This window comes from Vicia villosa, linkage group LG5 (genome assembly GCF_029867415.1).
Source record: "Vicia villosa cultivar HV-30 ecotype Madison, WI linkage group LG5, Vvil1.0, whole genome shotgun sequence".
Taxonomy (NCBI): Eukaryota; Viridiplantae; Streptophyta; class Magnoliopsida; order Fabales; family Fabaceae; genus Vicia; species Vicia villosa.
In genome coordinates, this window is record NC_081184.1 from 70,050,582 (window position 1) to 70,076,536 (window position 25,955).

Here is a 25,955-nt window from a genome sequence, read left to right on the forward strand (position 1 = left end):
GACGGGAACTGTGGTCATGAACCACGATGTTTTGGTACCACATGCATTGTGTCATGTCATTGAGTCACATTGCATTGTCATTATTATTATTATATGTTTGTTGAGTTGTGATTGGGAGGGACATGTGTGTCGTGATATGTGCATTGTGGAGTTGCATAAATGAATGGATCTGTGATGACTTGTTTATGATATTGTGAATGATGCGTTAATTTATAATGTGATGAATGTTTGAATAAATGAAGTTTGTATATGCAGTGTGATGTTATGTGAACATGAACCACGACCTGTGAATTATGTTATTATATCTGTTCCTATATCTTTTGTAATGGTATGTGAGTACTCACCCTTTCTGCTGATATTTCCCCTACCATGGGAAATGGGCAGGTACTCAAGAATAGCAGTGGAAGTCCAGGATAGCATTATGGAAGTCTTCCGTGTTGTTAGTTCGAGTCGCTCTGATACGTAACACGGGATGTTTTTGGGGATTATTTTATTTATTATTTTTAATTGAATTTTGTTACGTATCTGGTTTCAATTCAAATATTTGAGGACCACGATTCTGTGTGGAGTTTTGGAATAAGTTGGCAATTGTGCCGTGATTATTTTCAAATAAAATAATATTTCCGCTGTTTTTATTGATTAATGAGAAATGAATAGATGAAGTAATTGAGACTTCATATTCTGTTTGGCTTGAAATGACGTGACATTCCACTTTTGTTTAACTCTGATAAATTTTTATTATTTTACCGTATTTTTATAAAATGGGAAAGTGGGGTGTTACAATGCTTGCCTTTGAAGACCAACAGATTATCCCTCTGGAAGGTTGCCAAACTGCGAGATCCAGCATTCTCATCAGCATTCGGTTGATTCGCCAAGGCCTGAGCCATAGCCTCCAAAGCAGCAGCAATCGCGACATCGTTTCTACCAGCCATCTCAACTAAGCACTACAACATAAACAACAGTCAGATAAAGTAATTAACAATACTCGATTGTTAACTAACTACGACTCGACAACTGGTCGGACGGACCGACCTGCTCTGATACCACTAATGTAACACCCCAAATCTACCCAACGTTTATATTAAAATCAAAGTGCCAAAAAAATTCGATTTAACTTGAGGTATTACCTTCAACATTTAAACCAACGTTTAAAATAACTCAATTATAACGGATACATAGCACATAAAATTTGGAAGAACTTCAAGCAATTATTTAGTCTTCAATAATTCAACTTTAATTAAGTAACTGTAGCGGAAAACAACTCAACTTAAACTGCGAGAAATCATAACATCTTTCAACAACTTAAATCAACAACGAAATTCTCAAAATAACAACTGACACTCTAATAATATTTCTAATACTAAAAATGTTAAAAATATCGATTAATTATCGATCCGCTATCCCTAACTAATACCGACTAAATCGTCCCGAAACGCGAAAAATTCCATAAACACTCCAAACGTCTAAATTAAGCGAATAATCGAATTTCCTGGCGTTACATGTTGACTTTAAATGACGTGGCATGCCACGTCAGCCTCTGTTAGACTAAATAGACAACTGAGACCAAAGTGTGGACGAAAAATTTTAAAAGAACTATTGTTTGAAAAAAAAAATTCTAGAGTCTAAAAACGAAATTGACATTATTTATTATTTATAGATAGAGAACAAAAACATATTTAACCCAATAATTTATAAATCTAATTTTTTTTATTATTTATTTATTAAACTAGGAGAGCTTATTTGTTGTATATTAAGACAATATTGTAATAATTTTAGATTAGAACTCCAAAAAAGTACACTATTTTAGAATAACTCCCATTCGTACCCACTTTTACTTTATCACTTTGAGTGAGAAACAAACCAAAAATCAGTTTTCGTTTGCTTATGACTCACCTGGTCACTCGTACTCAACTCGTTCGACTCGCTCCTTTCATTCAACGCTCCAAATCATCCTTCAGAACAACCACCCTTCCCCAAACCGTCACCTTACCCCAATTCTCAACCACAACCGATCTCAAACTCCGCCGAAAACACTCGCCGGCAATGGATGCACAGCCACCGGAATCCCACACTCCCGCTGTCGAGGGAGAAGAATTCGTCCACATCCACGATCTGAAAATGGAGAGCTTGTCTGATAGCATGGTTCGAATTGATCATTCCTCTGATGCCGTCGATGCAGCTTCGTCTGCTCCTGAAGAAGCCTCGGTGGATGTAGATCGCACCCCGGTTGCGCTCCCGGAGGAGCTCTCAAGAAATGTGATCATGTTGTCGTGTGAGTCCTCCGCTGAGGGCGGTGTTTGTGATGTTTACTTGGTCGGCACCGCTCATGTCTCGGAGGTAATTTGTTGTTTTGGTTTTGGTGCAATTTTTTAATTTTAGTTGCATTGTGAGTTTTCACTGTATATATTCATAACCAAGAATTAGGGTTTTTTCTCTTCTTTATTTCATCATGTATTTTGTTTATGTTCATTCATTTCAATTTTAATAGGTATTGTGTTTTTATTCATTCATTCATTTCAATTAAAATTGTCTTTTTTATTTAAAATGCATGGTTCTAAAATGCGAAATGCGGTGTTAGCTGCTGTTAAGTTGCAAACTATGAAGCACAAACACCAGAAACACAAACATGCCACCGATACTGACGCAAATTGGTAGAAATTTGAAAAAATATGAATGAATTAAACGTAAGTAGAAGTGTCGGTGTCGGTTTTAGACTTGGACACACCTTTTTCAAAGGTGTGGGTGATACACAAGGTTGCAAACCTTGATACTGCTGCAAAATGCAGACATGCGTTGGGGGTTGTGGTCTCAATTGAATTCTTCACAGTTGAATTGGGGTGGACCGATTGAGGTAAACTTAACATTTATGTTGAACTTTGTTGCAGGAATCAAGCAAAGAAGTTCAAGCTATTGTCAGTTTACTGAAACCAGAGGTGTTGTTTTTCTTTTGAACTCCATTAAACTCTAGGCTGAGCTGCCTGATTTTTATTTCATGCAGTTTCCCTTTCTTTTCTTTGTACATTTTTAATGATGAAACAATATGGTGGATCTATGTTTTCTGCAGGCTGTCTTCCTTGAATTGTGCTCGAGTCGTGTGTCAATTCTTACCCTTCAAAATCTTAAGGTCTCTACTTTTTAACTTGGTGTTTTACAATAAGCAAGGTTGGCAATGCACTATATGATACTTTCTTTGTAATGTGAATTTCTGTGGGTCGTGCAAAAAATTGGGACCTTCTTTGTGTGTGTTAAGTTGTGTGGTGACCAAAATTGATTTTGGTTGAAACTAACTTGAATGACAAGTGATTTATGATATCACCCAAATATGACAAGCAGGTTTTTGCTTTTTCAATCCCTTTTGTTTCACGAAAGTGAATACCAACATGTAATATATTCGGGGCACTCAAATTTTAAATATTTTGGAAAAAATATGTCAAATAGTTTATAGCTAGAATCTTAGGTACTTGGTTTGGGCCTAAGCCCAACAAATGTCTCAAATAGTGGAACAGGTTATATTTTTTGATGTGGCCAGTTGGTTAGAGGAGAATGATAGTTATATAAAAGATAGGGATAGCAAGAGTGAAAGATTGAGAATTATTCAGTTAGGAACTCAGGAACTGTATTGGTTTGGGCAGAGAGAGAATTGCCTCTTCTCTGAAGAGCATGGATTTGGGATAGTTTGGAATTCTTTTCCTTCTACAATTTTATTTTCTTCGTCAATCAAATACATGACATTTTCCGTTTTTCCTCTTGCATACTTAATTTCTGATTTTGAACTGCCGGATAACTTCCTGATAACTGCTGGAAACTACCGAAATCTGCCGGATGTCTTCCAGATAACTGCCGAAAACTACTGGAAACTGTCGGATAACTGCTTGAAACTACCAGATAACTACTGGAAATTTCTGGATAAATGTCGGAAATCGCTGAAAACTGGCAGATAACTACACATAGAGCCAGCAATGGAGGACGTTTGGACTATGAGGAGGGAATTACCAGATTTTATGGGGACAGATCCCGTTGGTTGGATCTCAGTGGCTGATAAGTTCTTTGAGCATGGAAGATGAAGGAGCGATGCTATGGTTTTAATACTGGTGTGAAAAGAAGTTTTAATACTGGTGTGAAAAGAATCTAGACGTTGATTGGAATTCATTTTCTATGGCTATGGTTAGATAATTTGGAGCACAAATGGTGCAAAATCAAGAATCAAAGCCGAATCTGTGATAGGTGACAGATACATACAATGAGCCAAAGTTAGAGGAGATGAACTTCAGAAATATACTATGAGCCAAAGTTAGAAGAGATGAACATCAGTGTTGAATGAGAAGCAAAATGTTATATAAAATAGAATCCGACTCCAAAGAGATTGTTGATCCAGTGATAGAAACGGATTACCGAAAATGAGGAACAAAAGCAATGTTTGACGGAAGAATGAATGAGATGCAAAGAAGAAAGGAGCAAGTGTTTGTTTTTGAGCCACCTTTGTCGCCAGAGCCACGGACACAGACCTTCATGTGGTGGCAAACGAGATTCAAATAATCCAAGCGGTTTTCGTCAAACTCCGCCCCTCACCGGAATCGCCAAACGTGGATTCACATACATGGATCTCTTCGAGTTCCGATCTGCAAGGAAGGAAAGAGAAGGCGGTTGTTCTCAAACCACCGCCTGAGCCCGCAGACGCCGCTCTCTTTGCGGTGGTGGTGGAAATCAAGCACATCGTCTATGTGACAAATCGAAAGAATAGAATTGCTCAGATTCTGGTGGCTCCCTCATCACCTATAGAACCGCCGGACACGGGTGTATGTGTTGTGGTAATAGATTGAACTCGCATGTGTCCACATCCGAAAAGCAAGTTCTGGGAGGTCCGGCCATGATCCCACCACCACTACAACCACCATACACAGGTTCAGGAGGTGTGAATCCTCCACAGTCTCCGACAACTAACTTCTTTGCGGCAAGGAAGAATTCCATGCTAGTTGAGCATGTGCACGCCTCGCCGATCAGTGGTTGTTGTTGCTGTTTGGGACCTTCAGGAAGATGAAGGGGCAGAATGGAGCAATCAACTATTACCCACTTTCCAAATTTCTAGACAATCAATTAATGACCCAGCTGTCTTTCACTTATCACAAAAGTAGTCCTCTCACACTTTAGAGATGATACTAAAATGTGAGGTGCAAGTTAAGCCTTGTTATTATATAATAAGTGCAATATGTGTGCTTCAATTTAATTGGTTAACCCCTTCCCACCTATTGTCTACATCACATGATGAGAGCATCAAAGTTTGTTCAAAGTTTTCATGCACGTCCCAAGCACTTTTATTTTCTACCCCATTTATCTCATACCTTTGGTTCCATGGCCCAACTAAATTCTTCCTTCAAAATGGAACATTTATGTGCCACATTAAAAACACCAAAGTTCAGCGCTACTAAACAGAAGAAGCCAGGTCAAAACTATTGGATGATGAGTTTGGATCCAAACAAGTTTGTGTGTGTAGTATGTAAAAATTCAGAAGTCTTCCCATTTGTTTACAGAATTTTGTCATGAGACCTATTTTTAATAAAACTGTAGAGAAAACTGAAAGTTTGGCATGGGGGCCATTAGATTCGGCAACTAAGTCACTCAAGAAGGCGGTGAATGCAATATATGATGCCTGTTTTAATGCTGTCACCAAAAAAATCCCTCAAGAGTTTCTATGTGTGGAGATACATGCTCAAACAGGAAAGACCATGGAAGGTAGTATGAATTTAGTTGTTGAAGTGAGTCCAAGTAGTATGACAAGCCATAATTTTTCTACAATATTTGAGGGATCACCAGGTCATGAGAAGATAATGTCATTGGATTACTCAATGTTGATCAGGCAATGGGATCCAGGAGAACTCTATTCTCCTATGGCTGCTACAACTTGTGACTACTGCTGGAGTGGTTTGCTTATTTTTCAGTTGCTCAACTTTGTATTTGACAGATGCAAGTTTTTGTGCAGAAGAAAGATTTGGCAGCAATGGATGCATATCTCAACCTTGAGGTCAAGGCTGTTTTTCAAGGGGCGGGTATTGTTTGGTACTTGGTTTGGGCTAAGCCCAACAAATGTCTCAAATAGAGGAATGGGTTATATTGATTGATGTGGCTAGTTGGTTAGAGGGAATGATAGTTATATAAAGGATAGGGATAGCAAGAGAGAAGGATTGAGAATTATTCAGTTAGGAATCATATTGGTTTGGACAGAGAGAATTGTCTCTTCTCCGAGGGCTTAGCTCTGGGTCTGTTAGGAATTTTTTTCCTTCTACAAATTTTTTTTTCGTCAATCAAATACATTGCATTTTCCATTGTTTTTTCTCCTGCTTACTTGATTTCTGATTTTGAATTTCGGATTCCCATCATTATCTTTGTTCCTATTATTTTATCACTTTCTGTTGAAAGTATTTTACTGTTAGAGAATCTCAACGTGCTTCAGTTCTGCATTAGATGAGTGCAGGATTAGGTATTTTTTTCTTGAAATGGCAGGATTACTTAAATGGTCAAGTATCTGATTTCCTAATATTTGTATTGTTTTCTGGTGTTGCGCTGACTAAAGGAGGAACATCCTCATTTTATTTTACATTTTTGTTATTTAATAATATATATTTGCTAACTTGATGTTTTAAATGTTTAAGCTTGCTTTTTATGTGTATTTTATTTTTCCTCGTGCATAAAGGAGGTGAAAAAAATCATCCATTCTTTGAGTAAGAAAATTATAAATGGCATGGTTTTAGTGGTCTATAAAATATTGTTTAACTATAGCATTATCAATTTTCTTAATTTTCATCATTATGTTGGTCGTGATTTATTTATCTATTTTCATCCAGGTACCTACTATGGGAGAAATGATTGAAAGTTTGAAGAAAAAACAAAATATGTTTGGAGTAATCTATGGCTGGTTCCTAGCCAAGGCATGTTTCTATGTTTGACAACCATATTTACCATCCTGAATACCTTTTCAACTAATAGTCTTTCGTTTCTTCTTTTTCAAGAATGCTTTATTTCTAATGTACTGTGCCTTTTCTGTCCTTCAATTTCTGACAGGTTGCCAGTAAGCTTGAGGTCTTTCCTGGCTCTGAGTTTCGTGTGGCATATGAAGAAGCAATCAAGTATGGTGGTAGGGTGATTCTCGGCGACCGCCCTGTACAGGTTGGATAGTTTTTTTTTTTTTACAGAAAAGCCACTGATATTGCATATATATATAATGTAATGAACTATCCATTCTTCACATGTTTTTAACTCTTGATATTTTATTAACTCATTAATTAGTAATGCTAGTATAATAGTAGTACAATACAAGGAATGCTGCATCACTTCTTTTTTCTTGCTCTCTGCTGTAAATTTTTTCCATATCTCCTTTGTGCTATTTCTGTACTAGTATACACTTTATATTCAATAATAAGCGGCGTAGTGCATTATACTAACACCATTATGGGATTTGTAGAGAGTAGATCCATTGTGTAAGCTGTCTCATCACTGCTGTAAGCAAAAAGGCTGTTATAGTGACTAGAACCATGAGCGCCATATCGCCTAGCCTATCGTTTTGTTAGTTTGTAATACTATTGCATAGGCCTACTCTGTAACACTTCAACCCTACAACATAAATTTACGTCTTTTTCCTCAATTTCTGAATCTACTTAGAATGCTTTCTTGAAATTGAAAATATTCAATTCTTACAATATTACACTTAATTTTTTCTATAGCTGTTGGAAAAATATTGGTATGTACTATAGTAATGCATAGGTAATGGAAGGTAAAAATTGAAAACAAAATACTTGTGTTTTTAATAGAAGTTAAAAGTAATATATCCTCTAAAAAATACTGTTCAAAAAAGCTACATCATAATTCATAATACTACATTTATGTTTTTCTCTAAACTTCTCTAAATGCACCCTAATTTGTTTACATATTTTTTTCAGTATCTGCAGTTTTATCAAAGTGTTTTCAACTTGGTTTGATTGTATGATTATGTTTTAGAAGTTTCCCGTTACTGTATTAATGGGTTTTGATTTGGATTGAAACAGATTACATTAAAGAGAACATGGAGTAAGATGCCACTTTGGTACAAGACAAAATTGGTGTACTCTTTACTTTTCCAAGCAGTTTTTTTACCCAGCTCTGATGATCTTAATAAGATGGTATATTTCACGATTTTCATGCACCAGTGATAAGTGTGAATTATACAGGTTTATATCCTAAAATCACTTTGCTTTGCTTCTTCAGCTAAAGGAAATGGATGACAGCGACATGCTAACTCTTGTTATTCAAGAAATGAGTAAGGAGTTTCCAACTTTAATGGAGACCCTTGTCCATGAACGAGATCAGTAAGCTCTATTGCACTTAATTCAGTTTAAAGATTCATTTATTGTGTCGGTCGCCTGTTGTCCACTTCCTTTATTCTTAAATGAGGGGTTCTTGAAGAGCATCTTAGACATGGTTTTGGTAATGGCATTTTCTGCATATTCTAACCAAACATGAAGGTCTGAATTCAAATTTCTTGGAAGTATGGACTTTTTACCAAGTGCCTGATTTGTTTAAGAGCTTAGGATATGGAAATACATTTGAAATTGAATTGATCATACTGTTAAGTTTTTTTTGGGGGATCGATATCATCCAGTTATGCCTTTTAACTAGTGCACTAGCATTCTGGAGTCTAGATGAAACAGTTTCTTCATTGATGCTATTAACAGTATATTAGTGAAGGTGGCTAGATTAGTTTAACCAGAGTTATCAATCCCAGATAGCAGAGCGGAACGGACAACCCTAAAAATGAGATAGCGGATAGCGTTATAACCGATATTTGACTATTTTTTGGACTAATTATATGAAAAATAACTATAAAACATAATAAGTAATGAACTTACTATTACTTAATAAAAAACGGGCCAATGTGAACAGAAGAACAAATGAAAAGAACTTATTATTACTAAGAAAAACAGAGTCCATTGAATCTAAACATAAAAGAAGATGTTGAGAAAAAAAAAACAGATGGCGGTGAGAAAAGAAAATAAGAACAGAGGATGGTGAGAAAAGAAGATCAGAGCAATGAATAGACCAACCTGAACGGAGGGGGCTTTGCAGCTGGTGGCGCTAGAAGGGGAGGATTTGAATGCGGCAGCAGCAATGGCGAAAGCGAAGGAGTGAAGAATCAGAATGATGACGATTTTGAGGGTAGGGCTACAGTACACTGCAAAATGACACAAAAGGGACCTCCAATATTATTTTTTTAAGGGTAAATAGGGTATTTTGGCGTCAAACTGGATAGCGGGTCAAAACTGAGATGCGACCTGCTTTCTCATAGCAGCTGGGCTCCGTGCTGTGCCGCTTTCCCGGGACAGCGCTACTATTCCCCGGGATCGATAACTCTTTCAACTGACCTCCATTGTATCTAGAATTGAGGGTGACTGCATTAGTTCAACTGACCTCTGCTTTATCTAGAAGTTGTGTACAATAAGATTATGTATTTATGTCGTGTCTTATATATTGTATGATTAAACTTATATTGCTTATATCCAGGTACATGTCCTCCACATTATTAAAAGTGGCAAATGAGAGTAGATCAGTGGTTGCTGTTGTTGGAAAGGGGCATCTTCAAGGAATAAAGAAGAACTGGAAGCAACCTGTTGTGGTATGTGAATATTCAGTTACTTTTGTATATAATCTGAATAAATGCTAGAGCTTATCCTGTGTGCACGTCAAAGTAGATACTCTGGAGTTTCTAAGTATTTTCAGCACAGAAAGCATTCGTTGGATACTCCTTTTTTACCAATTCTAACACACAGACACATGATTTATGATTTCTATCTCTTCAAAATTGTAATACCATTATTGTATTAGCCATGACAGATTTTCTGACCCCAATTTTCCTCGCTATTATCAGATGAAGGATCTCCTGACAGTTCCATCTCCCAAACCGGCTATCTCTGCTATGAGAGTCTTAACAACTGTCGGTGTTGGCGTGGCTGGGGTGGCCATAATATCGGGCATATATCTTTCATGCAAGAAATGAGTCTAGAGACATTGTCATAATTGTCATTGGCAGGAACGTTTGTTATATGAATTGAAATATATACATGTTGAGTCAAGTTATACCATCAACAATAAAGTTGGTGCAAAAGTCATTTAATCCATTTTAATTTTTTAATTTTTTGCATTAAGCATTGCTGTCCCTTTCCTCTAAACCCATTCCCATTCAAATTAACATTGGTAGCGTTTTCATATTAAAATAGGATAGAACCAAATATTTGGTTGTATGCTATGTTGCATATATAAAAAACAGGCTATAGACTAAGTCATAACAAAAAATGTAAGAACTTCTTAATTCTTAATATTGTGAGAACTTCAAAACGATTTTTATACCGTAGCATATTTGAAAGGGTTGGTCTGTAAAACAATGCTTATAAAGCATATATAATGGACATCACAAAGGTTCGAATTACACAATTTTATTTTATTATTTATCAATCTTTATCATCAATCATTTGGATTATATTACTTACTCAAAATATTTATCACATATCTTTAGCATACGTCACTTAACCTAGATTGACGAAGTACAAACAACATATCATAAGACACTACTTATTCAAGTACACATAAGAAGCAAGGTTTGCTTTTGAACATATTTATCATATCTTCCAACATATATCACATATTAATATATAGTGACATTGCACAAACAACACATCCTAGAGACTCTACTTATTCAACTACACGTAAGAGGCAATACATCCTAGACATCAATTAATTTTGACAAATGAATCTAACACTTGAGTTCATTTACATCATATTAGTTTGTCAACAGATACAAATAGATTATTCGAATTGAAATCTTTCCATTTCTTTTAGGCTTTGTTTGCAAGTTTAGAAGGAAGAGGAAGATAAGGCTTCTGAAAATAAATTTTTAAATAAATTATAAGAATATATTTAATATTTTTGAAAGTTTTTGTATAGAATAATTAAAGAGTGTTTGTCATTACTATATTTTTAATTTTTCAAATACTATAACAACAAAAAAAAAAAATTTGAAAAACTTATATAAGCTCTCCAAAACCCTTCAAAACTCTCATTCTATACAAATTTTGAGTATCTCCAATTAGAGAACTTTTGGTGTTATGAATAAAAGCAAACCCTCTAAAACCCTCCCAATTAAAATTCTTCAATTCTTTCGACTCAATCTTTTTTTTTTCTTTTCAAAGTCTCTCCCTCCAAACATTCAACACACTCTAAAAGAACAAGTGTTAACATGTATAGGAGCTAGTAAGGGTACTCAGGTCACAAACCGGTCTAAAAATTTGACCAATTAAAAACTCATGTCACCAATATGGTGGTCACTTCTTCATCCTGTTTTTGAGCCACTTAATAATGATTTATTGCTACTAATTAAACTCATTTCACCTTTACAAGTCAAGCAAATGGGTAGAAACTAAATGTACTATTTGCAACTGATTTCAAATAGAAAATTCACTCTGTTAAAAGTTTATTTAAAAACAAAGCTTAAAACTATTTCCAGCACTACATGTACAAAAAGCTAATTGTCTTTTTGGCCCCTGATCATGTAAAAATAACAGCTTATATTTCCTTGTTATTCTTAATGGTATTAAAACAAATTCAGATGAAAGTGGTATTGCATGCTGTAGCAGCAAATTAGTTTTTGAACAACTTCGAGCGCACAGTTTTTCTTCCATTTTGAAAATAGAAACCTGACTAAAACATGTCTAGGATCAAATCTGTCATGAGGATGTCTAGCAGCAAATATCCTGTTTTTATTTTTATGTTTATTTATAAATCCGCAGTTTCTATCTCGATCTTTTTTGTATCATAATGCAGACATCATAACTCACGGTTCGGATAGGGACATTCATGAGATGACAGTAGAGGGGTCAAAAAAACCCAAAATTGTAAAGCCCTAACAAATAGGCCGCTATAAGGCCCTTCTTTTTTAGGCCCTCTACAATATAAATAATTTTTTGGCCCTATATTTCAAAGCCCCCTTATATTTTTATTTTTTATGGGGCCTAAGTAAGGGCCCCAAATTATAATTTGTTTGAAATAGATATTTTTAGGAAAAAATGGATTTTTTGTCGAAAACATAAAAATTGACTTTTTCGGAAAAAATAACCATTTTATTTTCAAAAATAAAAAAGTCAACTTTTTCCGGAAAAAAATCGATTTTTTTTCGAAAATACAAAAAGATGTTTTTTTCGAAAAAAGATTTTTTAATCGAAAAATCGATTTTTTTCAAAAAAGAAAAAGTCGACTTTTTCGAAAAAAAATCGATTTTTTGTCCAAAATATAAAAAGTCGACTTTTTCGGAAAAATTCGATTTTTGTCGAAAATACAAGAAGTCGATTTTCCGACAAAAAAACATTTTTTTTTCGAAAATTTAAAAAAACGATTTTTCCGAAAAAAACCGATTTTTTTGAAAATATAAAAAATCAAATTTTTCTAAAAAAAAATCGATTTTTCGTTAAAAATACAAAAGTTGACCTTTTCGGCAAAATCCCGATTTTTTTACGAAAATACAAGTCGATTTTCCGGTAAAAAAACAATTTTTTTCGAAAATATAGAAAATTTAAATTTTGTGAAAATAAAAAAAAATCGATTATAAAAAAAAATAAAAAATATTTTTTTAATGAAAAATTAAAAAGTTAATTTTTGGTGAAAAATATTTTGTGAAAAAGGTTGGGCCTTGAGGCCTTACTTCAAATTTAGGGGCCTTTATTTTAAGGCCCCATTCATTTTGGGGCTCATTTACATTTAAAAATTTAGGCCCTTTATATTTTTAGGGCCTTAAATATTAGGCCCTAGCCCTTTAAATTGACACCTCTAGATGACAGCATAACACGCATCTGTTCGGCGAGAACGGGGGTTGCGTACAGTATCTCAGGTGACCGATGGAGTTGCGGTTCTACCTGACGCACCTTCTACATCTGACACACCCGCTTTAGCTTTAGCCGAGCCATTCCATCTCCAGCTTTAGCTAGGCCCACTCCATCACCCGCTTCAGCCGGGCCCATTCCATCTCCAGCTTCAGCTAGGCCCACTCCATCACCCGCTCCATCCGAGCCCACTACATCACCCGCTCCATCCGGGCCTTCTACGTCTACTACTCCATCACTGAGACCTCGGGATGATCATGAGGATGCTTCTGTTTACAGTGATTTCTGGTAAACAACTGCTAGTCTTCCAAATTATTAAATGTATTTTGGTAACTCGCAGGATCAACTAGATTGATCCTAGGACATGTGTCTAAAAGTTCCTGATTTTTATGACTGAGTTCATATTTTAAAAGGATATTTCGAATGTGTAATTAATGTAAAGGCAATATAGTATATAAAGATGAAAATTCGAATAAGAGATTTAAAAGGCTTTGATGATAAATGTAAAGAGCATGACTCGAAGAAGAAATGTATATAAATGACTTGACTTTGTAAAACTGAGAATAATGTAAAAGTACAAATGGTGTTACACGTACATTCTCAATGAAAACTCTTTCTCTTTCACTTGGTACTTGAGCAATTTTTTGAGTGATTTGTACAAAATAAAACCCTTATATCCTACTACTAAGATCCCTATTTATACTAATTCGACCTTAACGGTCTTACTCTAATAAACCGCCACGTTGTCACAACAATTATGACGTTTCTTTTTAAACGTCTCCTCAAAACATGCGCCATTAAGCCTAATCATTACTCCTAAAAAATAGGAGTGGGGCTATTAACTGCGCAACCGCTTACACATCCTATCATCTATGAACACGTGCCCCACTAATTTTACACATAAAATCTTTAGAAAATTGAAGAGCCTAACTTCAGTCCTTATAAATAGTGATCTTTGTCACTTTTAAAGCTCTTCTTCTTGCTTTCTCCATAAAAACCTGCTTCTCTTTTCTTCCTCTGAAAAACCCATTTTTATTTTCTTCATAACCTGATCATCAACGGCTTCCAATGACCAGGAACTTAAACATTCACAAATTGGAGAAGCTTCTCAGCCAGTCGTAAAGATCGAGAAGCCTGTGTTGGTTGGAAATCAAGAATACGTTCCAGAACCTCCCTACTTAGAAGAAATAAAGATTTATGCCTCTCAGGTAATTATTCCCTTTGAAATTTCTGGTGAAACACATGCATTTATGGGTTCGCTTCCTAGTCCTAATGCTCATTAGCATTCTGAGTTCTTCCCAACTTACCATGAGACTAGGCCCTAGTTAGTAAGAATAAACTAGATGATAAGGGTAAACTTATTTTGATTGAGAATGTAGGAAAGATTCGGCTGGGTCTTCGACGGGAGCTTCAATAGCTCAAGAAACCATTAGATTAGAATACATGACCAATACCCTTAAGGTATTTAGGTCTATTTTAGCAAAGGATCCTGAATCGTATTATTCCTAGTTAGAGAAAGTTGAGTCGAAGAAAGCTCAATTCTGGAAAGAATTAGGGATCAACGACTTGAACGAGTTATCGAAGACTGGATTAGAGTATAATCAATATATGTTGGTAGTGTCTTTATACTTCTGGGATGCCACTCATAACTGAAGGATAGAAAAACACTTATAAAGGGGGGGGGGGGTTGAATAAGTGTGACTTTAAAAACTCTTAAGATAAAAACAATGAACACAATTATTTTTATCCTGGTTCGTTGTTAACGAAACTACTCCAGTCCACCCCCTTAGAGTGATTTATCTCAACTAAGGATTTAATCCACTAATCAATCTGATTACAATGGTTTTCCACTTAGATAACCTCTAAGTCTTATAGAGTATACTAATCACAACCTGATCACTCTAGGAAATCACCACTTAGATAACCTCTAAGTCTTCTAGAGTCTACTGATCTAACTGATCACTCTAGGAACCTTTTACAATCAATGTAAAATAAAGTTTACAAGACTTTGAATTGCTTCTTAGAAAGCTATAATCACCACAGTGATATTTCTCTTAAGTTCTAAGCTTAACACTCACTAAATATTACAAGAGTTTGTGAGGTTGAAGATGAAGTTCGTGAGCTTTGATTTTGATAGCGTTTCAGTATTTTGCAAGAGTTAGTTAGCTGCTTCTGATCAGAACTTCCATATTTATAGGCGTTTGAGAAGATGACCGTTGGGTTGCATTTAATGCATTGCGTGAATAGTACAACGCTGCATTTAATGTTTCACACTTTTGTCAACTACCTCGAGCCATGCTTTTGCTGCTTTTACTGACTTTGCCTTTTGTAGCTTTTAACGTTCCTTTTGTCAGTCAGAGATTAGACTTAATAGCTATCAGAGTCAACAACTTGGTGCAGAGCATCTTCTTGTCTTTTGACTTTGAAGAGCTTGAGCATGATACCGTTCAGAACATCAGTGCTTCTGCTTCTGACTTCATGTTCTTCTGATGCTTCACAGTCCATGTTCTGATTCTTCTTGACCATCTTCTGATGTCTTGCCAAAGCATGTTCTGATGTAGCCATCCAGAACCTTTTGAGTCAGTGCTTCTGAGCGCTGAATTGTGCATACTCTTTATATATTTCCTGAAATGGAAAATGCAAAGGATTAGAGTACCACATTGTCTTATACAAAATTCATATATATTGTTATTACAAAACAAGAATATTGATCAGAACAAATCTTGTTCTAATAATCTCCCCCTTTTTGATGATGACAAAAACATATATAATTGATATGAATTTGCAATCAGAATATCAGATGACACAAGACAATTACACAGTTATAGCATAAGCATATACTCAGAGTGTGTGAATATGTCTCCCCTTGAGATTTACAATCTCCCCCTGAAATAAATACTAGAAGAATTTATAAATAAAAGACTTCCCTGAGTATTTTTCCATTTCAGTAGAGACTTTCACTTTGCCTAGAACTTCAGAATATTCAGAGCTTCTGCTTCTTGCTTCCATAGGAGCTTCAGAGCTTTGAATTTCTTCTTTGTAATAGCATGCTTGATTGTATCAGAACATTCTTGAATGTATCAGAGCATGAATGTATCAAAACATTCTTGAGAAAGAAAATGTATCAGAGTATTCAAAAAAGAATATATTAGAGCATTCTAAAATGAATATCAGAACATTCTTCTTCTTGCTTCTGATCTTGAAGCTTTACAGCACTAAGCTTGCTTCAATTCTTTAAGAACATGCTTCTTTATAGAATTGCTTTTCCCCACGTATTTGCTTCTCATGTTGAGCTTTTTCAGAATATCTTCAATCCTGCAAAAAATATCAAAGACATAGAACTTGCAAATAATGTTAGGAAATGTTGAGACTTAATCCCAGCAACTGATATAATAAACCAAATCAATTATCATGTTTCTCCCCTTTTTGTCATAACATCAAAAATCATTAAAAGATTCAGATGAGAAAAGACACATATGGTGAAGAAGATAATGATTTCATTGATAAAAATATATCAGAAGTACAAAAGATATAGAAGCAGATGCAAAAAACAGACTACGACGGGCCAAGCCTATTAGCTAACAGGGCCAGAAGGTTTTTAATCTCAGTAATGTCTTCTGTTTGCGTCTTCATAAATGATCTGAACTCATTATGAGTATCCTCATGCTTGTCCAGACGAGAAGCTAGATCAACTTGATTCTGTTGAAGAGCCTTCATGGTGTTTATCAAAACAGAAGGTCCAGCAGAAGCATCAAAGATTTTATCCATAAGAGGAGGATTCTCAGCATGTGGATCGACCATGAGAACATCATCTTGAGTTTCTTGAACAGGAGATTTCTCAGCAGAATGAGTCTCAGCATCTTGATTCTCAGCATCAGCTTCAGATTCAGAAGCATCTTCAACATACACATGAGCAGGGATCTCAGCATCTGGATTCTCAAGAGCCAGAAGAATGTCAGCCAAATTCTATGGAGGTGTTGGAGCAACTAGTTCTGATGGGTATTCAACACTTGGATATACCATATCTGGTGCTTTAATAGAGGGATTCTCCCTTAGCCAGTTGAATATGGACTGAAAGTCTCCAGTCAGAACGTTGTAGTGAGGCTTCCACACAACCATAGCAAGAGGATGCACTTCTTCAAGCTCATCAACCAATTCTTTCTCTTCAAGAGATTTCCAGCTCCTGATGGGAAAGAAATAGCTGTCTTCAAAATCCTTTAGAAAACTAGAAGGACCAGGAGCTTCTGCTTCACATGCTTTCTGAAGCTTCAGAAGGTCAGAATTCAGCTCCCTTCTGAAAGCTCTCTAGAGACTCCTAGTAGCAACATAATCCGTCCTGGCATTATGTGCAACCTTCAAGGCATCTAATCCTGCCTGTACCTTAAGCTTTAAGAATTCAAAACGTACACCAACAGATAGATTAGGGTTATTGGTTTTGAATTTGGTGGTTGAAGAGTCTGGGTTCAGAATGAAGTAGGGTTCAGGTTCTCTCTTAAGAGAAAGCAATGATTCTGCTTCATCCTCAGAATCCAGAACTACAAAAGCTGGGTCAGGACGAGGTTTAGGTTGTTAATTGTAGGAACGGAAGAGTTCATTTAATGAATTAGAATTTGGGGATTCTGATACGGTGGCATTGTTGGTAACTGAGTTGGCAACAGGTGAAAAGTTTGCATGAGGAGGAGATTGAGAAAGAGGGATAGAGGTGTGAGGAGGAAAGAGGGTTTGAAGGGGTAAGATTTCGAGGATAGGTTCCAAAACGGGATGGTCAGAAACAAGATTAGGCACAGTGCCTTGAGTCTTGGGTGAATGAGGAGGGGTGAGAACTTAGGTGGTTTGAGGTGATTTTGAGGGGGCTTTTTGTGGGTGAATATCTGGTTGAGAGAGTGGGGGAACTTCTGTTGGTACAGATTTTAAACTTAAAGAATGTACAGAATCAGGTTCAGAGATATGAATACCTGAAGATCTCTTCTTGTGATACCTCTTAGATTCATCTCCAATTTCCTTCCTCTTCTTCTGAATCACCACCTTCTTTCCTTCAGAAATTTCCTTCTTCCTTGCGTCTTCTTTATTTTCCTCTTCGTCCTTCTTCTTTTCTCCTTCAACAACCTTCTTTTCTTCTTTCTTTTTCTTCTTCTTCTTCTTATCTTTCTTCTTTTTCTTCTTCTCTACATCCTTCTCATCATCCTTCTTATCATTCTTTTTCTGCTTCTTCTTTTCAACTTCTTTCTCTTCTTTCTTATCATCTTTCTCAGCCTTCTTCTTATCCACAACACCTTCTATCTTCTCATCCTCAGCTTGCTTCTCATTTCTCTTCTCTTCACTGATAGAAGGAAGGTCTAATTTTCTCTTTGTTCTTCTTTCCTGATGGGACGCAACTTCTAGAAATACTTCTGACACTCCATCCTTGGTAGTCGGAAGCTGCTGCTTGCTTGTCCCAATAGGAGCATCTACAGAACCATCTTGTTTGAGAATATTAAGGTAATGAACCTTAACTTCTGGTTGTTCATTGAGAAAGAACATCTCAAAATCAGCAAGAACTGGACCTCTTCTGTTTCTAACTTCTAAATTTGCTTGAGGAGCAGTACGAATAGCTGGAATTAGGCCCATTTTCCTCAAGGTAAGAGCGTTCAGAGTACTCCCAATGATTGTGTAAGGATCATTGATTACTCCAGCTTTTTCCAACTCTTCAACCATCTTGGTTTGAACCGGAAGATTGATGATGATTCTCCCAAAAGGAATAACATTCCTCTTGTGCTTCATTCTGTTTTCATCTCTAGAATCCTTTACAGCATTCCACATGTGATTGAAAATGATGTAAGGAATATCCACCTTCTTCTGTGTACCAAGGCAATACAGGATGTATTGTTGGTATCTGTTGATGAAGTTAGAAGAACTAGTTGATTTACGATGATAGAAACAGCCCAGAAGAATCTTAGTCCATATCTTGTATATGTCCTTCAGATCCTTAACTTCTTTGGATTTCTTCCCATCTGTGAAGATTTCAGAATAGACAGCATCCCAATTGGTTCTTGGAGTTGCTTCAGTCTCACCTTCAGCGTTCATCAAATCAAACAGCATTCTCAATGTGTTTTCAGTGATGGGAAAAAATCTTCCATGAACAAAAGAGACGATGGCTTTAGGGATAACAAATGAATGAATCCAGAACTCCTTCACTAAGTCTGGATAGACTGGTCCATAGAATTCAAGGAACAAAGACGACCATCCTTGAAATACCAAGTTATCTTTGATATGAATTTGATGTTGTTCCAGATTATCAACATCCACCATCAATTAACAAATGACTTCCAACTGATCCAGTGGAATTGAACATGTGACCTTGGGAATGAGTTGTTGCTCTTGTTCTTGTTGTTGTTGTTGCTGATACGAAGAACCAGCATTTTGAGATGAAGGAGAAGCCATTGACACTTTTCTTAGATTTCTGGGTTTCTTTTTAGGGTTTAAGAAGAGATAGAATAAGTTGCAGAAATGCATAAACAAGGGAGAGAATGAATGCGTGAAAAGAGAAAATGATATGATGAGGGAGGTTTAAATAGACACGGATTTGAAAAACAAATGCAATTAAATTTTGAGAATGAATAGTTACAGAATGCAGAAAATCAAATGCATTTAATGTTGAGTGACGTTAGGGTAAAACGTGATATTTGAAATGATTTGCACAATTACCTAGGGCGGCGTCTCATCAACTGCACGCATGCTTGTCCAATTAGAGTGAACACGTGTTCATCTTCTGGAATAGATGGTGACAGCTGTTTTGCTTTAAAAGAGATTCTGAATCAACTTAGACATATGAAATGTTAGCAATAACAAAATCAGAATATCTAACTGATCAACTGTCAGAACTTCTTATAAAAGAAATAAATGATCATTTCAAATCTAATCCATATATCAGAACTTCTCATCCTTTCATTCTGAGCATAAATCCACACTGATATTCTTCAGAATGAACTTAAACCTATCTTCAGCAAGGGGTTTTATAAAGATATCAGCCCATTGATGGTCTGTATCAACAAAGTTTAAATAGAGAACACCCTTATGAACATAGTCCCTAATGAAATGATGTTTAATCTCAATATGTTTAGCTTTGGAATGTAAGATTGGATTCTTAGATAAACAAATAGCAGAAGTATTATCACAGAAGATAGGAATGTTACTATCATATATCTGATAATCTTCTAGCTGACTCTTCATCCAGAGAATCTGTGTACTACATCTAGCAGCAGCAACATATTCTGCTTCTGTTATAGAGAGGGCAATTGTAGCTTGCTTCTTGATGTACCAGGAGATCAGGTGACTTCCAAGAAATTGACAACTTCCAGAAGTACTTTTCCTTTCAACTCTATCTCCAGCGTAATCAGCATCACAAAATCCTACTAAGTTGTATTCTTCAGATCTTCTGTAGACTAAACCAACATTAGTAGTACCTTTTGGATACCTTAGAAGTCTCTTAACAGCAGTTAAGTGAGATTCTCTAGGATCTGATTGGAATCTTGCACACAGACAAACACTGAATAAAATGTCAGGTCTAGAAGCAGTAAGATATAGAAGAGATCCAATCATACCTCTGTAGAGCTTCTGATCTACCTTCTTACTTACCTCATCCTTACCTAGAACACACGTTGGATGCATAGGAGTCTTTGCTTCTTTGCTTTCTGAAAGATTAAACTTCTTCAGAAGTTCTTTCACATAAGATTAAACTTCTTCAGAAGTTCTTTCACATAAGTTCCTTCAGAAGTTTGATTGATCTGGATCCCAAGGAAATACTTGAGTTCTCCCATCATGCTCATTTCAAACTCAGCCTGCATAGACTTAGCAAACTCCTTTCCAAGTGTAGCATTACAGGTTCCAAAGATAATATCATCAACATATATTTGGCAAATTAAAATATCCTTTTTAAAGGTTTTACAGAAGAGAGTAGTATCCACTTGTCCTCTAGTGAAACCATTATCCAGAAGGAAAGAACTTAATCTTTCATACCAAGCTCTAGGATCTTGCTTCAGGCCATATAATGATTTCTTTAATTTAAAAACATGTTCTGGAGACTTAGAGTCTTCAAAACCAGGAGGTTGGTGGACATATACTTCCTCATCTATATAGTCATTTAAGAAGGCACTCTTAACATCCATCTGATACAGAGTGATCTTATGTTGAGTGGCAAAAGAAATTAATAAGCGAATAGATTCTAACCTGGCCACTGGTGCAAAGGTTTCAGTGTAGTCAATACCTTCTTGCTGACTATAGCCCTGAGCAACCAGTCTGTCTTTGTTTCTTACAACTTCTCCTTTTTCGCTTAGCTTGTTTCTGAAGACCCACTTAGTTCCAATGATTTTGAATCCTTTTGGTCTTGGAACGAGATCCCATACGTCATTCCTTGTAAACTGATTAAGTTCTTCTTGCATGGAAATTATCTAGTCAGCATCCTCCAGAGCTTGATCAACAGAAGTTGGCTCAATAAGAGATACTGGACCAAATTGACATTCTGCATTGTTCTTAAGGAATGCCCTTGTTTTGATAGGATCTTCTTTCTTCCCAATGATAACATCTTCTGAGTGAGCAGAGTTGAGTCTAGAAGATCTTCTGATAGTTGGCTCTTCAGAAATTCTGAGATTCTCTAATGAAGCAGCAACTTGATCTTCTGAAACTTTGCTTCTGGGTTCTTCAGAGTCTGAGTTAGAGATTTCAATATCTGCAAAATTCTTAAACTGCTTTGGCTTTTCAAGACCAAGCTTATTATCAAATCTGATATTGATTGATTCTTCAACAATCAATGTTTCAGTATTGTATACTCTGTAGCCTTTTGAGCATTCAGAATATCCAAGAAGGAAACACTTCTGTGCCTTAGAATCAAACTTATGCAGACGATCTTTAGTGTTCAGAATATAACATACACATCCAAATGGATGGAAATAAGAAATGTTGGGCTTTCTGTTCTTCCACAATTCATAAGGAGTCTTATTTAGAATAGGTCTTATGGAGATTCTATTCTGAATATAACATGCAGTGTTGATTGCTTCTGCCCAGAAATGTTTAGTCATATTGGTTTCGTTGATCATGGTTCTGGCCATTTCTTGTAGAGTCCTATTCTTTCGCTCTACAACTCCATTTTGCGGTGGAGTTCTAGGGTAAGAGAAATCATGGGCAATACCATTTTCTTTGAAATAAATCTCAAAGAATCTGTTCTCAAATTCGCCACCATGATCACTTCTGACCTTTATGATTTTACACTCTTTCTCAGATTGGATCTGAGTGCAGAAGTCAAAGAACAGTGCATGAGACTCATCCTTGTGTTTCAAGAACTTTACCCATGTCCATCTGCTATAATCATCTACGATAACTAATCCATATTTCTTCCCTCTGACATATGCTGTTTTGACTGGGCCAAATAGATCAATGTGCAGAAGTTCTAGCGGCCTAGAGGAAGAGACAACATTCTTAGACTTGAATGCAGGTTTGGAAAACTTCCCTTTCTGACATGCTTCGCAAAGAGCATCTGATTTATATTTCAGATTAGGGAATCCTCTAACCAGATTAAGTTTGTTAATCTGAGATATCTTTCTCAAACTAGCATGGCCTAATCTTCTGTGCCAGACTCATTGCTCTTCACTAACAGACATAAGGCAAGTAACCTTCTGATTCTTAAGATCTTGAAGATCAATCTTGTAAGTGTTATTCTTTCTCTTGCCTGTAAATAGGATTGATCCATCCTTCTGACTAATAGCTTTACAAGACTTTTGATTGAAGATTATGTCATAACCATTGTCACTTAATTGACTTATGGACAATAAGTTATGAGCTAATTCATCTACTAGCAGAACATTAGTTATGGAAGGAGAGTTACCAATACTTATGGTTCCAGAGCCAATGATCTTGCCCTTCTGATTCCCTCCAAACTTAACTTCTCCAGCAGATTTAAGCACCAGGTCTTGGAACATAGATCTTTTTCCCATCATGTGCCGCGAGCACCCAGAGTCCAGGTACCATGACATGTTTTGCTTTGTCTTCTTTGCTTCCAAGGATATCTGCATAAGAAATTATCTTCTCCTTAGGTACCCACATTTTCTTGGGTCCTTTCTTGTTAGTTCTCCTCAAGTTCTGATTGAACTTGGGTTTAGCATGAAAATTAACAGGAGGTACAGCATGATATTCCTTATTCTGAGCAACATGATATTTTCTAGTATGTGTTACATGCTTCTTAGTGTTTGTAATGTGGAAACTTTTAGCATGTGATGTGAGCCTAATATCATGGGAGTGGCCATACTTGAATTGATCATACAAATGTTTGTATGTGACTTTCATATCATCAACAGATTCAAGTTTGTATGGGGTTTCACCCTCATAGCCTATGTCAACTCTCTTGTTTCCACTAACTGCATATATCATAGAGGCAAGTTGACTTCTTACAATACCTCTAGATAAGAACTTCCTGAAACTCAAGTCATATTTCTTAAGAATATTTTCATGCTTGAAATAGACTTTTATGAACTAGAAGATGATTCAACATCTTTGGATAATTTTAAAACTTTTTCCTTAAGTTCAGAATTCTCTAATTCAAGCTTCTTAGTTTCAGATGCAAAGAGCTTTCTCAGCTTTTTGTATTTGATACTAAGCTTAGCCTTGATTTCCAGAATTTCAGTTAAGCTGGAAACTAGCTCATCTCTAGAAAGTTCAGAAAATACCTCTTCAGAGTCTGAGTCTGATTCTGATGTAGATTCTGATTCATCATCAACAGTGGCCATGAGCGCAATGTTTGCCTGCTCGTCATCAGTGTTTGATTTTGATGAATCTGAATCATCCCAAGTTGCCATAAGGCCTTTCTTCTTTTGAAGGGCTTTTCCCTCTGAAGCTTTGGACACTCATTCTTGTAATGTCCTGGCTCCTTGCATTCAAAGCACGTGACCTTATTTTTGTCAGATCTTCTGAGTCCAGAAGATTCTCCTCTTTCAAGTCTTTTGGAACTTCTGAAGTTCTTAAACTTCCTCTGTTTGCTCTTCCAGAGTTGATTTACTCTTCTGGAGATCATGGACAATTCATCTTCTTCTTCCTCTGACTCTGACTCTTTAGAATCTTCTTCTTCCACCTAAAAAGCGTTAGTGCATTTTTTATTATTTGATTTTAAAGCAATAGACTTACCTTTCTTCTGAGGTTCATTAGCATCCCACTCTATTTCATGACTCCTCAGTGCGCTGATCAGCTCTTCAAGAGAAACTTCATTCAGATTCTTAGCAATCTTGAATGCAGTCTGTAATACGGTGAACTGACTTTTTATAATCGAAATGTCGCGGTAAGCAAGAGTCGCCACCGACTTTTATTTTATCCAATTGGAAAGGCTAAAAGAACAGAAAAAGGCCTTTTAAAAAGATTTTGAGTTCGGGGGGTAAGTTATACAAAGGGAAGGTGTAAGGCACCCTTTGTATCCATGGTTATCCATGGGCTCTTAATTGCTTAGCTCACTTTGTTTGAAATGTTTGATTTGTTGGAAAAGATTTTTTCCGAACAAGAACTTTAGCTTGTAAATAAGCGTAGTCTTTTTGAATTTGATTTGGAAAAGAGGTGTAAAAAGTAATTTGAATTAGAGCAAGCAATTAGTAGCAACTACCCTAAGTTTGAAAATTCGTTTTCGTTCTTTTAGTCTTTCGAGTGAAAGGATCTATCCATACCATAAGAGGGCAGGAAGTCTCTCAATTGGATTTGAAGGGTCATCGAATTATCATTCGCCATAAGACTGTCCCATGCCATAAAGAGGGCAAGTAGTCTAAGGGAAGGATGGAATAGTCATTCAAGGCATCATGCGAGGATACCTTAGCAGTAGGGACAACTCATTTTTATAAGGCAACATCGAGGGAGTTTCAATAACTTCGAAGGCAACATCTGCTTTAGGTATCCTCGGAATCGAGGGACTGGACTATTCTTAGGCAACAAAGTTAAGGCAACAAGGCAACAAGGCAACAGTGATAAGGCAACAAGGCAACCAGAGGGATTACCCTAAAGGTGCGTGTGTGGCACAAACAGGTGGTTAACTTCAATGGTATTTATCTTATAATTAGGTGATTTTAGATTCAATTTATGGTTTTCACTCCCTAAATTACTAACCACGCAATTAAAATAAAATAAAGGCAGAGAATAAAATTTCCTACGCTATTACAATAAACACCTGCGGGGACGGGGAAATTAAAAGGCGGAAATAAGAGAAATCAATAATTAATTTTAAATGCTGAATGCCGTGATTCCCTCGAACCTTGATTGACCCTGAAAATTAAGATGAAAATAATAGGGGTGAGTGCGTAACAAATTCTATAATTAGTGAGACAAACTTTAATTTTTAGAAGGTAAAAATAAAAACAAAAATAAAAATATTATTAAACAAGCAAAGGATTAGAAACTCAGCTTTTGATTGGTAGAGCACGTAGTCGGAAAACTTCTGATTAACCCTGAAAAGGAATTACATGAAGAAGAGAAGCGTTAGTGCATTTAACATTCGTTAAACATAATACAAACCCTATATTCTTCCCAAAAGGCAAATAAATGGGGTTGGGCAAACCCTAAAAGGTAAGGTTAATGAGATCGAAAGTTCAAAAATAATTATAGAGCTAATGGGTAACATCTACACAAGGGAGAATAGTGATTAGTTGTCATGTTTACAAAAATAGCTAGCTAAATGAATTAACATGATGTGAAAAAGAGATTTTGATGCTATGAGAAAAATCAAATTTTCGATTAAATAAAATAAATGATTATATGAAAGTAATTTGTTTAAATAAATTAACTTTAATAAAAGAAAAATAAAAGAAAGAAAACAAACAAATAGATAAATAAATAAAAATTTGTGTAATTTAAAAAAGTAAAAAAAAAAGAAGGTTAGAGTAACTTAGCTCAATCTGGTGTGTGGGTCTCTTGAAGGTGTATGGTGGACCTAGGCTTTCAGGATCGCCAGATGTGGATAGGCGGATATCCAATGGTGCTGACGTGAGGGTGCGTCGTATCCCAACGCAAGCGAGGTGTACTGAATCAGTGATATAGGTATAACAAACATTTATCAAAATAAAT

General features: G+C 36.0%; 1 protein-coding gene across 1 annotated transcript; it reads left to right on the forward strand.

Moving 5' to 3' along the window:
• Positions 1-1,793: 1,793 nt before the first annotated feature.
• Positions 1,794-10,156, forward strand: LOC131601739 (uncharacterized). The gene is made up of 9 exons (XM_058873618.1): positions 1,794-2,337; positions 2,886-2,933; positions 3,065-3,124; positions 6,840-6,923; positions 7,057-7,161; positions 8,037-8,150; positions 8,236-8,336; positions 9,529-9,640; positions 9,893-10,156. Exons 1-9 carry the CDS (start codon positions 1,885-1,887, stop codon positions 10,019-10,021), a joined length of 1,206 nt encoding a protein of 401 aa, XP_058729601.1. The 5' UTR covers positions 1,794-1,884; the 3' UTR covers positions 10,022-10,156.
• The last annotated feature ends 15,799 nt before the right edge of the window (positions 10,157-25,955 follow it).